General features: G+C 33.9%; 1 protein-coding gene across 4 annotated transcripts in view; it reads left to right on the top strand.

Moving 5' to 3' along the window:
• The window catches only part of TMEM196 (transmembrane protein 196), a 51,124-nt gene that overhangs the window by 28,684 nt on the left and 8,518 nt on the right, over positions 1-13,922 (top strand). For all 4 annotated transcript variants that reach the window (XM_050785397.1, XM_050785396.1, XM_050785399.1 and 1 more), the window contains exon 2: positions 11,941-11,997. In XM_050785397.1, the coding sequence (XP_050641354.1) occupies positions 11,941-11,997 (57 nt within the window). The remainder of the gene's footprint in view (positions 1-11,940; positions 11,998-13,922) is intronic.

Genomic DNA, 13,922 nt, shown 5'->3' with positions numbered 1-13,922 from the left:
AGTGCTTCTGACAACTGTCTTAACACTTGGGAATGGAGAGAGAAGTGTTATGTATAAGAGTCCATACCTTTTAGGAAAGAGAAGAACCTTGTCCATCATAAAAGCTTAGGGAGTCCTTAGAGTATATGAGACATCAATTGCTGCTCCCGTCAGGACTCTTACATGAGTCTGCATTTCTAGTAAGTATCCCCATGTCATTCCAATATAATGGTTTATGGAAGTCATTATTTGAAAAATTCTTGCGGATGTTTTGTAACTCAGATTATTCAGACTAAAGTGGGTCCAGTTGTTAAGACAGCCAAAACCCGGTCCTCACAAACTACCTGTGGAAAAGAAATAGGCAAATAGCATGGGCAGCTTTTATACATTGCCTCATTCCCCAGAGTGTTGAAACTGGATAGATGCACATTCAGATAGGATTATTGAATAAAGCATATGTCGTCAAATGGAGCGATGCCTCTTTGCTTTCAGTGATATCTTACAAAGGATTTCAAGCAGAGTCATAAAGTCAGGATTATTATTAATGTGACGTAAGCCCTGAGGTTTAAGGAAGTTCCTCTTAGGGCACCCTACTCTCCCTGAGAGAGCATACTCTTTTTCCTCAGAAAGGACAAACAAAAAAGATGGCAACAGCTTTGGTTATAGTCCTTCAAAGACCAGTCATTGTTTTCAATCAAAAAGTAAGATGCCTGTCTCCTTTAGGAACTGTGCTTTAGATAGGCATGACATGAAAAGTATAGTACCTGATGGGTTAAAATAACGATAAAATAACAAAGAAATTGACCCTATTTAAAAATGTATTCTGATATTTTAATGTCCTGAAACATTTTCTAATATGTTTTGACTGTTCATATGTTATCTGATCTTGACTGAATGAAATGTATCTGGATTTCTTCCGGTTGCAAGTTTCTAGATGATATTAGGATAGTGTGTGCGTCAAGGCTAAAGAGGGGTCTAAAGAGGAGAATGAACTACAGTCACTCAGAACAGTGAACCAGTCAATAGCAGGTAATAGCATCTCAGCATTCAGATGAAAGTGCTAAGACGTTGTCCAACTTCTAGTTTCACCAAAAGGGAAAAGCCATTCTGTGTATATTCTGAAGGCAAACCTGATGTTTGAGAGAAAGTGAATCAACTACTGGAATATATTCTCATAGGTAAATTTCACAAATCATTTTCTGTCAATTAAGAACAGAGTCTTTTCTAGTTTGGGAAATTACTTCTCATCTCTAAAAAATATTTTTGCAATTATCACTCAGTGCAAAACTGTCTTTTTCAGTGACTTTTATGTAGAAAAGTCTATTTGTATTGACATCTCAACAGCATTTGAGGACTGAGAAAGAACTTTCTGAAATACACAGTGTTATGACTGTGACATGTGAAAGGTCAACACCATCCAAGTTATTTTCAAATGCTACCATTTAGAAAAGAATTAATCTATCATGACGAACCATAACTGTTTTCAATGTTTAACTGGATTTGATTCAGTGACGATTAATTGCACCCAGTTATGTGCCTTAAAATTGGCTGAAATTGACTAATTTTTGTACCTCCCCACGGATACTGTAAATATACAGTATCATCAATGCATTTACTAATTCATTCATTTCATCTGAAGTTCAATTATGTCATCTAGAAATATTATTTCAACAGCACAGCTTTGTCAGAGAGGCTATGGCAAAGCTGGATATAACAAGTAGATGATCTATCACTCTAACAATGCCAGTAATGGCAAATGAAATAACACATTTATGTTGATATGGAGATTCATATGAGGTTTGAAAGGTTTCTTAGATCCATAATTTCTTTTCTTCATAAACTTGCCGCACATCACAGAGCAAAATTCCTTTTTCAATTAATTTCTTTTTCTAGAGGGTCAAGAGATGATCAAAATGCATTACAAAATAAAGATTTTATTTCAGCAACTATTATGAATGTGTGGAACTACAAGATCCTTTCTAACTAAAGATGAAATATGTTAGTTATTGAAGGTGGAGACTGCATCTACTTCAACATGTAGTGGTTTATGCTTCATTATATTTAAGAAGAAAACTATGCTCAGCCTTCAACCTCAATCTTCCATGATAGGCTTAATTTATTTCAAGGAGTGTACTCAATTCTTATAAACTACTCTATGGAACTTTTGGGTTTGTTTCTGAAATGCCTGACCCTCCAGATTCTGAATTCATTTCAATTGCACATGCAAAGCCAGCCTTGGATATAGGCAGGCAAAACAATGACCTCAGTGGTTGTGGTTGAAAAAATGCTAGCAGAGTTCCTTGGCCCACCCCAAAAAGGGGTGCCACCCTCTCATTCCAAATACACTTTCTGAGTATGTACAGATTGGGGAGTTTTTGTTAGTATTTTTTAAATACCTATGGAGAACACAAAACTGAATAACAATGAACCTTGATGGACTACTTTTTCTTAATATTTACATCATAATTTTGCCTTGAGCAAATAGGAGTCAACTTATTTAACTTTTTGAAAAGTAACTCCTGAAAATGGTTCAAATGTAAATGAAACCAAAAGTATTCAATGAAAAGTTCAGTCCCTTTGATCAGGTTGCCATCACTCCTCTAACTCAAATAATCATTTGTTTCTTATTTGTTTTTCCAGAGTTACTTTAAACATGTATGAGCAAACTTGTATATAGATAATTATATATTTCTTGCCTTTCTACACAAAAGGTAGTATATTATATACACAACTTTACACCTTGCTTTTATCCCTTAACTATATGTGTTGGAGAACTTCCCATATCAGTGAATAGTAATCTTTCTCATATATTTTTAATAGATGCAGAGAACTCCTTTAAGTTTAACCAGTTCTCTACTGACTGACATTTGGGACTGCTCTTCTTGTGCTATTACTAATAGTGCTAAATTAAATAATATGGCACATGGATCAGTTTGTACACTTGCAGCTAAATCTGTTGGATAACTTCTCACTTGTGGGACTGCTGAGGCAAAGGAGATATACGTATGCACGCACAGGCACACACACAACACACCTGTATAATTTTAATAATTGTTGCTGAATTCCTTTCAGTAATCAATGTATCTTTAAGCAATGTATGACTGGTTCTCTACATCTTTGCCAAGATTATCAAACAGTACAGAACAGAATCAAAGGATTTCTGCCAATCTGATAAATGAAAAAACATATTTGAGTTAGTTTGAAGTTGCATTTCTCTTATTACTGATGAGGTTGGGCATATTTATATTTAGAAGTCATTTGTATTTCAGGGAAGTATCTGTTCATATCCTTTGTGTATGTTTCCATTGAATCGTTTGTCTTTTCCTTATTAGTTTTTAGGAGTTCATTTACATTAGGGAAATTAGTCTTTTGCTTATTGTTGCAAATATTTTCCCCAGGCTGCCAGAAGATTCAGTGTCTGTTGAGGGTTCACTCTTTGCTTCAAAGATGGCACCTTTTAGCTGTGTCTTCAAGTAACTGAAAAGATAGACAAGCTCTCTGAGGCCTCCTTTATAAGGTCACTAATTCCATTAGCAAATATTCAGACTATAGCAAGTATGTTTTATGTATTTTCATTTGTATAAATCTACTATAGTGTTCTTCATTAATGTTTTTTTCTCCTTATTTATACTTATATTACACAATTTATTTTTAGGAATTTTATCACTTGCATATATGAATATTACTAATTTCTAATACTAATTTGTGCCTTGCTACCTTTCTATATTACCATGTAGAGTTGATTCTCTTGGGAATTTCATATATCAATTATATTGTCTGCAAATAATGATAGTTTCACTTCCACGTTTGCAATTTTAATACTTTTAATTTATTGCTATTGCCTGTTTGGACTGTCTAGTAGCTCTGCTCCAATGTATAACACAAGTGGTAATAGTGGGCATCCTTGCCATTTTCATCACATTGAATGCAGGATGTATGCTATCAACACGATTTATCACTGTTGGCATTGACCTTGGTCACCTGATTGAGGTGGTGTTCTCCTTGGAAAAAAGAGTACTCTATTCCATGGAACTTTTGGGTTTGCTTCTGAAATGCCTGACCCTCCAGATTCTGAGTTCATTTCAATTCCACATGCAAAACCAGCCTTGGATATAGGCAGGCAAAACAATGACCTCAGTGGTTGTGGTTGAAAAAATGCTAGCAGAGTTCCTTGGCCCACCCCAAAAAAGGGTGCCACCCTCTCATTCCAAATACACTTTTTGTATTCCCATATGGTACTTTTTGGAAGAAAATCATTAAGTGTGGCTCACACTTACATAGTGGGAAGTTATGCTCCACTTCTTTGAGAGCAAACTATCTACATAAGTTATTTGAAATTTTTCTGTACAGTAGATTTTCCTCTTCTCTCCATTTACTGATTTAGTCTATCATTCATTTTCATGGCCTTAAGGATATTTATGGTACACATTGTGTCATAATCCCATGCTATTTTATTTTATAGCTTGAATTGCTCCAGCTTTAGTCATTGGAAGCTATTTCAGTTGGCTCCTTTGTCCCTTTGACAAATCTCAATGTGGGTTTTGTTTGTTTGTACGCTCTACATTCATCTTATATATTTCCTACCCCAGTCCAAAAATCAGTCATTCTCCAAGGATGCATGGTTCCTTTTACAGGAAAAGGCATTCGAAACTAAGATCTGGGTGATAGGTGTGCTCATTGATACTGGGATGTTGCTCCTTCTAGAACTTGTCAGTTATCAGAGCAAAGAAATATATATATGAGAATATGCCAGTGTGTGTATAGACATCCATATAAATAGTTCTATATGTAACCGTCTGTATCTACATTAAACTAAAAATTGCTTAATACTGATACCTACAACTCCAGTCCCTTCCCACTGGATCATTCTAGACTCTTCCCCTGACTTATCTCTGAACTCTCAGTCTAACAGTAAGAAATCTGGCTTTTACCATTTATGCATTTATTTAATTGTTTGATTTCAGTATACATGTATAGTGGTGTCAAAATTGTTAACCAGTAACCCTGTAGGAAACAACTTTGTGAAATAGAGTATAATGCTTATATACCATCGCCTTTTTGTCTTTTTTTCAGTTTTACATATTCCACTTATTTCTAAAGTTATATCTCAGGTCAGCATTTCTCCCTGACCCCTTTCATTGAAATTGTCTTACACATTTTATTATAGTTATATTGTTTGGTTACATTCTACATTCTATTCTGGGATTCCCTAACCCCCTAATTTTTTAATTTTTAACAAAATTAATTTAAAAATTTTTTTAGACATTAAGGTTTTTTGTGCTATACAGTTCTATGTGTTATCACAAAAGGATAGTATCATGTGTCCACAATTGCAATATCATACAGAATAGTTTTATTTCCTTAAATATACACCCCATATGTCACCTTTTCAACCCCCTTTACCTCCCTCAAACCCTAGCAATTGCTTGTTTTTTACTGTCTCTATTATTTCCTTTTTCCAAAAGTTTACAGAATTGGACAGTGAACAGCCTTCTCAGACAGGCTTTTTTATTTAGCAGTATGCATTTACATTCTGTCCATGCCTTTGAGTGTCTTGGTATCTCGCTTTTTTTTCTATCAGTGAATAGTATTGCTTTGTATGAATATATCACAGTTTATCCATCCATCTATGAAAAAAAAAATCTTTATTGTTCCTAGTTTTACAAATCATTTCAAATTAGTTAGGTAAATACCTAAAAGCAAAATTGTTGGGCCATATGGGAAGACTATGTTTATCTTTGTAAGAAACTGCCATCTTGTTTTACATAGTGGCTACACCATTTTCCATTCCTATACGTAGCAAATGAAAATTCCTGCTGCTTCACATCACAAGCAATTGATATCATCAGTTATTTGTTTGTTTAATTTTAGCCATTCTAGCAGATTTGTCTTGATATTTCACTGTTGTTTAAATTTATAATTTTTAATGACAAACAATGTTGACTATCTTTTTACATGTTTATTTGCCATCCGTGTATCTTCTCTGTCGGTTGTCTGCTCAGATCTTTCACCCATATTTTAATTCAGTTGTTTGTTTTCTTATTCTTGATCTTGTTTAATTTCAGTTTATTTCCCTTCAATATTTTTCTGCAGGGGTGTTTGTTTGTATAGGTGTCTTTCTTTTGCCTATTTCTCAATTCTCAATAAAAAACTGACCTGATTTACCCAGATAATAGTGTACCATGCCAAATTCTAGGTCTAGTTAACTAAAAAGAAAAGTTTGAAAAAAGTTTAGAAAAGATTAGAGATTTAGGGAAAAAAAAAATACGTATTAGCAACGATGAAGGGCTCTGAGTGAAATAAATTAAAGGATGATAAAATAATGATCTCTATGTCTAAGACCTATTACAAACCAAACAATTCTCACTCTTTGACCTTATGTTTTGAACGCTGACTCCATGTTTCTCCCTTGAAGAGCAGTTTATTTGGTCTTCATGTTTGTCGATATCTCACTGAGAGTAGTTAAGGAGAATTTCAGGGCTGAAATGGAGAGCCCTAAAATGAATAGGTCTATTGGTAAAGCACTGCTGAAAACACTGCATGTGATTCCCAGGGGAATGGACTCTGTACTTTGACTGTATACTAGAATCACCTGGGAAGATTTAAAAATAATGATGCATGAGTCCTACCCTGGAGATTCTAATTTTTGATTGGTTAAAATGTCAGGAATTTTAAAAGCTAATATGCAGCCAAATTTGAAAACCACTGCTTTCAGGCAGGCTTTCCAACTTGATAAGCTTTCTCCATTTTACAGAGATAATTTACTCTATATATTATATATATACACTATATATACATATATAACATATATTATATACTCTGTGTGTGTGTGTATATATATAATAGAAACCACTAGAAAAGTGGGATCTCAAATGAAAAGAGGCCCATAACAGAGGAGGCATCCTTATGAGCTGAGCCAGGATATGATGTAAGAAAAACACAATCACTAGCACAATATCAAGAAAACTATGAAATGCTTTCTATGTGCATTTTGTGTTTTGAACCACAAAATAACCTTTCTAAGAGCTTCCAGAGTTATTACTTAATTAAAAGGTGAGTGAAGTAGAGTAAGAATATTCAAGAACTAGTGGTCTCAAAATAAGTCTTTCAACTTTTAATCCAGGTACAGGATAAATACATCTTTTAGCCAGAACTAGATTCTTTCTAAACAATTTTTAAACATTTAATATCTGTCTGTGTGTTTTCCTAATGATTTTTCTATGCATGTTAAAGAAATGAACTAATGTTTATGAAATTGTATAAGTCATTAAAGGTTTTCAAAGTATTAAATTCAATTTGTGGTTCAGTGGGTAAAAAAAAAAGTAGTGTTGTTTCTATTTTCTAATGAGTATATCTCCTCTAATAACTAGAGAATTTCAGTGAAAATTATTTCATCTGAAGTAGTTAAATATTATGTGGGAAAAATTTTTAATAAGCTGTGTTAAAATAGGATTGGCCCATCACCGTTTATAATCTTATCAGTTCAGCCTTGCCTGCTCTCCTTCAACCTTGCCTGCTCTCCCTGCCAGCTAATACTTATATCTGCTTCCACAGCAATCAAGGTTCCGAAATTTTCCATTACATAATTCAAACTGGGAAATTCTACCATTGCCTTTTTTACTTTTAGTTGCTCTTCCCCAAAATAAACTTTCTTATACAGAAAAGAATACTAATACGGAACTCATTAACTAGTACCTAGGCCAGTGTAAGAGAAAGAGAGAGAGAGACAAGGAAAGAGGGAGACAGAGAAGAGAGACAAACTAGCAGGGAAAGAAAAGGGTGTTACTCATTTTAGAGAAATTCTAACAAAGTACTTTTCTGTTCTCTATTTTTTCTCTTGCTAAGAAAATTGAAAACATTCACATTTAGTCTTATTGCTTACTTTATTAGAATTATTTACATCAATTTATTGCATAGTGTCACTTTTTAAATTTTTTTCTAACTTTCCTAATACCTGTTGGTTTAATCTTTGTTGTCATTTTATCTTGTTTTTAAAACAAATTCTCTTTATTTTTAGTTTTCTGATCTATAATTTAATGCACAAATTTAAAGTTCAACTTTTTAATTGTTATCTAAATCTAGTTAGGATCTCTTTATTCAGTTAAGTAATATAAGAATGTTAGAACATTTTACTTACATCTTCTTTACTCCTGCTCAACACATCATAGCTTATGCCAAAATCGCCTGGGGTATTAGCAGATATTAATTTTTTTCAATAATGTATTTTCCATTTAAAACATTTACTGTTTTATTTTGTATTTTTGTTATTTCTTTCCTTTCCTGTCTCATATCTTTCTCTATTTATTGTCCTGAATACAACTTCCGGTAATTCTTTTAGAGTTTTATGTGGAATAATGTTTTTGAGCCTGTATCAGTTTCCTGTTGCTTCTCTAACAACTTTCTGCAAATTTCGTGGCTTAAAACAATGGAAGTTCGTTTTCTCACAGTTCTGAGGGGCAGAAGTATAAAATTAGTCTTTAGGGCTGCATTCTTTCTGGAGGCTCCAGGGAGAATCAGCTTCCTTGTCCTCTCCAGTACCCAGAGGTCACCTACATCCTTTGCCTCATAGCCCCCTTGCCCCTCTTCAAAGCCAACAGTGTAGCATCTTCAAATTTCTTCTCCCTGCCTCTTTGTTTCTGTCAACACATAGCCTTCTGCTTCTTTTGACCTTGCTTCCCTCTTAAATGACCCTTGTGATTACGTTTAAGGAATCCCTGGATAATCTGTAATAATCTCCCCATCTCAAGAAACTTAATTTAATCACATTGGCAAAGCCTTTTTTACCCTATAATATTCATGCATTATGGGCGTTAGAAGATGGATATATTTGGAGGGCCATAATTCAGTCTACCACCATGCCCTTGGCCAAGTGAACATGTCGTTCTTATAATCTGTTGCTTAAATAAGAGTTTGGCTGGATATACAGTGCAAAGTTTGAAAGTCATTTTTTTTCCAGAATTTTGTATTTTATCTTAATATCTACTTTTAGGCTGTTAGTGTGAGAAGTGGAGTCAGTCTGGTGTACGGAACTAAATGTTGTTGTGGCTGTGATTATCTTTGGTGCAAAATAGTCTTCATACTCCTCTAGTAGTGGGCTATAGTTGCCTTGTGCTTATGTGCTGGACTTTTTTTTTTTTTTTTTTTTTTGGTGTGAGTGCTCCACCTTCAGCTGGAGTACCTGTTCATCTTCATCACAGGGTGGGGGTGCAGGGTCTCCTCCCACACTGTTGTCTCTCCCTCATTGGTGGTAGACAGAGTAGCTGGGATGACAGGCGCCCGCAACCACGCCTGGCTAATTTTTGTATTTTTAGTAGAGATAGGGTTTCACCATATTGGCCAGGCTGGTCTCAGATTCCTGACCTTGTGATCCACCTGTCTTGTCCTCCCAACATGCTGGGATTACAGGCATGAGCCACCACGTCTGGTCCATTACATTATTAAAAACAAATTAATTAGACACTTAATAAAGTCTTAAATTGTATGTGTGATTTCTGACCTTTATGTGTTACCTTGAGCAAGTCACTAACCTCTCTGGACCTCTAGTTCCCCACATCCCCACATGTAAGCTTTGAGGGATAAATTAAATCAACTTTTAAGATCTCTTCCATTATTATGACTTGGGGTAAATAAAGATAGCCAATGAAATAAAATATCAATTTACTACTTTGGGGGCCTCTTTTTCTCTTTTCTATAAACTGTGCTGGCTAAATTTCAACCAAGATCTTTTAGATCCTCCTCATAAATCCCATAATTTCATATGCTTCCTGTTACATGTGTCCACTTTTTCTTAGGTTACAGCTTTTCTCTAGGAAATGTGATTTTTGGATACTCTAACAGAAGTGACAGTCGGAGAGTATTTACATTCTTCTGCTGCAAGTAGAAAAAATTTTGATTGATTCCTTCACTACTCTCCCTTCCCTCTCCCAATCCTTGAATTCCCATTTCTTAGCTCCATCCAACTGGAGTGAGACAATACAAAATAGCAAATTTATTGGCACCTAGATGTTCCAACCAAATGGTTGAATGGAGAACTCTGCTTATGCTCCTGACCACCCCTTGGGCTTTACTGTAAATGAATAATGGCAGTGTTTATAGATTTCAAAACAGATGCAAGGAACATAAAGCTACACTGCTTTCTAATTCTTTTCGATTGAGTTCTGGATAAATGAACTTTCAGGATGAAAACAGGGTAGTCAGGGAAACTTAAGGAGAAGAGTATGCTTGAGCTTTGATCTGAAGCTTGAAGCACTGAGAGGTACAGAATTGGTCCAAACTGGAATTTCTTGAGCACAGCCTTGAAAAATGTGAGATGAAATTAGTAACAAAAAGAGTCCATAAGAGGACATGATCATCTACACTTAGGACACAGTGGGTGGTGAGAAATGGTCACTCTGAAATAGCTTTTTAAGGCTACTGAAAATTATGCAAGTATTCAGGTTTTATAAAGTTCTGAGTTTCTATCTTCTCATGGTTTTATAATACTAAAAATATTTTGTTAGCTCTATTTCTAAAGTATGTTAACTATTTAGCTATCATATACTTTCTGAATATAATCCCAACATGTTTTTGCCTTTGAGTGTTACGTTTTTGACTATCAGAATTAATTTTTTTTCTATTAATAAGTACTTTCTACTTTAGTTAAAACTTTGGTGCTACATTTAGAAAATCCTTCCCGGTCCTCTAAAATTATATCAATATTTAACTTAGTTGTTTCCCAAGGCATTTAAACATTTTTGTATAAATATTCAATTTTATATTAATTTTGGTGTATGTTAGGGAATGTTAACACATTATTCTAGTTCTATTTATTGGGAAAATAATCATTTCCATTAATATGAAAGGTCATCTAAATTATATACCAAATTCTTATATATTCTGTGTTCCCTATTCCTTCTTGCTGCACCACTGCCTGCATAATCATTTTGCTCCCTTATAGGAAAAGGTTCCTTGCAACAACTTCCCTTACTTATTGCTTTTTAACAAATTTTCTTGGTACTTCTCACATGCATATTATCTCAGATAATCTTTAGCATATTTTGATATGTATTTGGAAATAAATCTATCCAGGTGTCAAATATTTAGTGAAATAAGTTATATTGTTAGTTCTGACTTCAGATAATTAAACAACAACAACAATGAAAACTAGTTCTCTTTGCAAATCAAAATTTTCTTTACAAATCTGAAGTCCTTTAGTGGACTTCTTACTTATTAATGAATATTTTACATAGTTTAGTTCAAGTCAGAAGTATGTGAAAACTTGCATTCAAATGGAACTGTTTCTATTCAAATTAAACTATTTATCATTTTATGATCACCAAAATATCTAATAGTCTCTCCTTGGTAGATAATCTGATGTGACTGCCTTTGCAAAGCAATTATGTCAACAATGTTTTATCTACAAGAAATTACATGCTGTCAATTGCTTTATCCCTTTGTGTTCTTCTGACATATCCACAAGAACAGTCTTTCGGGTAGAATAAGGAAATAGTCACTGTACCAACTGGAGAGGTACAAAGAGTATCTCTATAGAGAATCATCCTTGTCTGATGCATTATCTTTTGATTTGTGCAGATTCTTTCCTGTTGTGTAACTTACTGATTTCTCGTTGTTAAGTATGAATGAATATATCACACCACTTTTCTCCCTAAGAAAGTGGAAAGGAATCAGACAGTGAAAGGAAATGAGAAAAACAAAGCTCTAAATTTATTTACTTAATAATTTTACCTGGTGGTAAAATGGATTCAATTACCTCTAACAATCTTGCAAAAAATAAATTTTTATTAGGGTTTATACCTTTATCCTTTACTATTCTAGAATGAGATCTTATCCTTTCCAGATTTTGAAGGAAATTGAAAATGTTCTATCTTCCCTGGAGAAAGTATCATGAGTGAACTAAAAGCTAAAATCTAGGGGTCCTCGTGTCTTTGGATAAGGCATAATTGTTCTTCTTTTCCTTTTCAGTTTCTTCTTTGTGGCATTTGTGGAATATTGTGCGCCAAAAAAAAATCAGGACTTGTCGTAAGTTTTTGATTTGTTTGTATTATGTATTGAGGTGTTTGAAATGTAAAATTCTAAAATAGAAATGATGACTAGCCAGTTTTCATATACTGAATATTGCTAGTTTGAGACCAAAAAAAAAAAAAAAAAAAAACTGGCAAAAAATCCTGCCTTTTCTGTTTTCAAAGAAAACCATCAAAATTATTAGAAACCATGACAAAAGCCCACCAATATAAAAACACTTTAATAAACTCTTTAAATACCGGAATATGTAACCTTTAATGACTGCTGCAGATGGCAGTCTCTAGTTTTCCAATTTGAAGACTGCCAGACAATCGCCTGAATCCTTCAGTGAGCTCAAGAAGATAAAGCTTCAGCCCATGAGAAATGTAACCGTTTAAATATGGAACTGGGCCTAAGGATTATTGGCTTTCTTTGACTGTGAAGCAAGTTTTGCGAAGCAGCAAGACAGCTGTGTTGCTATGGTTACAGTTAATTCTCAGAGATTTATTTTATTTTCTTTTATTACTGTGAATGCACATATAAGTGTTTTCAGATGTTTTCTGGTACTATAGTGGGTTTCTGGGGTATGGAACACACTCCCAGTTAACTCTGATATTGGCTGGATGAGACACACTGCATGCTGAAGTGTGGATTCCACATTGCCTTTCATGATTTTTTATGAGAGTTTGGAAATAAGGAAAAAGTGTGGTTTATTTTACCAAATATTATGGGAAAGAACATAGACACTTACAAATTAGCAAAATTAATACTACACAGGGACCCTAGGAAGTGGCCTTTGAGCCTAACAAGAGTTTTCCAAGGGGAGGCCAGTTATGTGAGCAATCAGGCAATTGGAAGCATTGCAGTTATTTTTATTTGACCCCTTTTTCTAATCACACCTTTCTTTGTGAGAACATCTATTATGACAAAAAGGCTAAAGCCCTCATTGCTTTAGATAGCAATTTTATATTTGATTTTAAAAAATTACATAAAGGGAAAAATGAAACCTTTGGAAAAAATGTATTTTTTCAGACTTGTAATTTGCATTTATGATTCTCCCATCATTCTTTAGACATGGCCTTCATTCTTCTTATGCTCTTCCTCTACCAAGACTCTTTATGACTATGTAGGAACAACTCCTTGGGAGAAAGCAAGTAAACAAACAAGGAAACAAGACAAAAAAGGAAAAGAAAGAGAAAAGAGAGAGAGAGAAAGAAAGAGGAGGGAGGGAAGGGAAAAATAAAAAAGGAGGGAAGAGGCTTTTTGTTGTTGTTGTTGTTGTTTTATACAAAGGCAATAGTGTCACTTTTCTGTCTTTCTCTTATAAGTTACAAAGAAAAAAAAATAATGAAATCTGATTTTTTTAAGAAACTACCATTCAGGTGGTAGCTGTATATACTATTAAAAGGTACATTATCCTCTGTACTTTCTGAGGTCCCCATTGATGGCATTTAACTATCAAGATTTTCTACATTTTAATGAAATTTTAAAAAAAATTTTCACTCCAAATATATCTGCAGTCTAGAGTCTCCAACCTGGTGAAATTTGAAAATAGTATATGGTTACAGATTTTAACATTTTAATTCCTGGATAAGATTGCTTTGTTAATACATGTTAATGAGGTGTCATGCCTTTAAAGAATTAATCAGAATGACATCAGGAAAGATATGGGCTTTCATGTGATAGAAAACTAAAGGTATTGTCTACTTTCTCTGTAACAATAATTATTTGAAGCTTGATTATAATATCTTTCCATATTTTCAGAGAATGAGTAAACACCAAAATATATCCCCAAAGAACAGCATGACATCCAAACCTACTTTAAAATAAAATATAATTGGTTAATTCTAGTAGGCATCATGAGCTACAAGTTTATACTTAGTAGGATGATTTTATTATTGGTAATGGATCTTCAGTATTATATTTAATCAAGTATAAAAAGA

This window comes from Macaca thibetana, chromosome 3 (genome assembly GCF_024542745.1).
Source record: "Macaca thibetana thibetana isolate TM-01 chromosome 3, ASM2454274v1, whole genome shotgun sequence".
Taxonomy (NCBI): Eukaryota; Metazoa; Chordata; class Mammalia; order Primates; family Cercopithecidae; genus Macaca; species Macaca thibetana.
The sequence above is the reverse complement of the archived record's forward strand: the minus strand, read 5'-3'. Positions and strand labels throughout refer to the sequence as shown.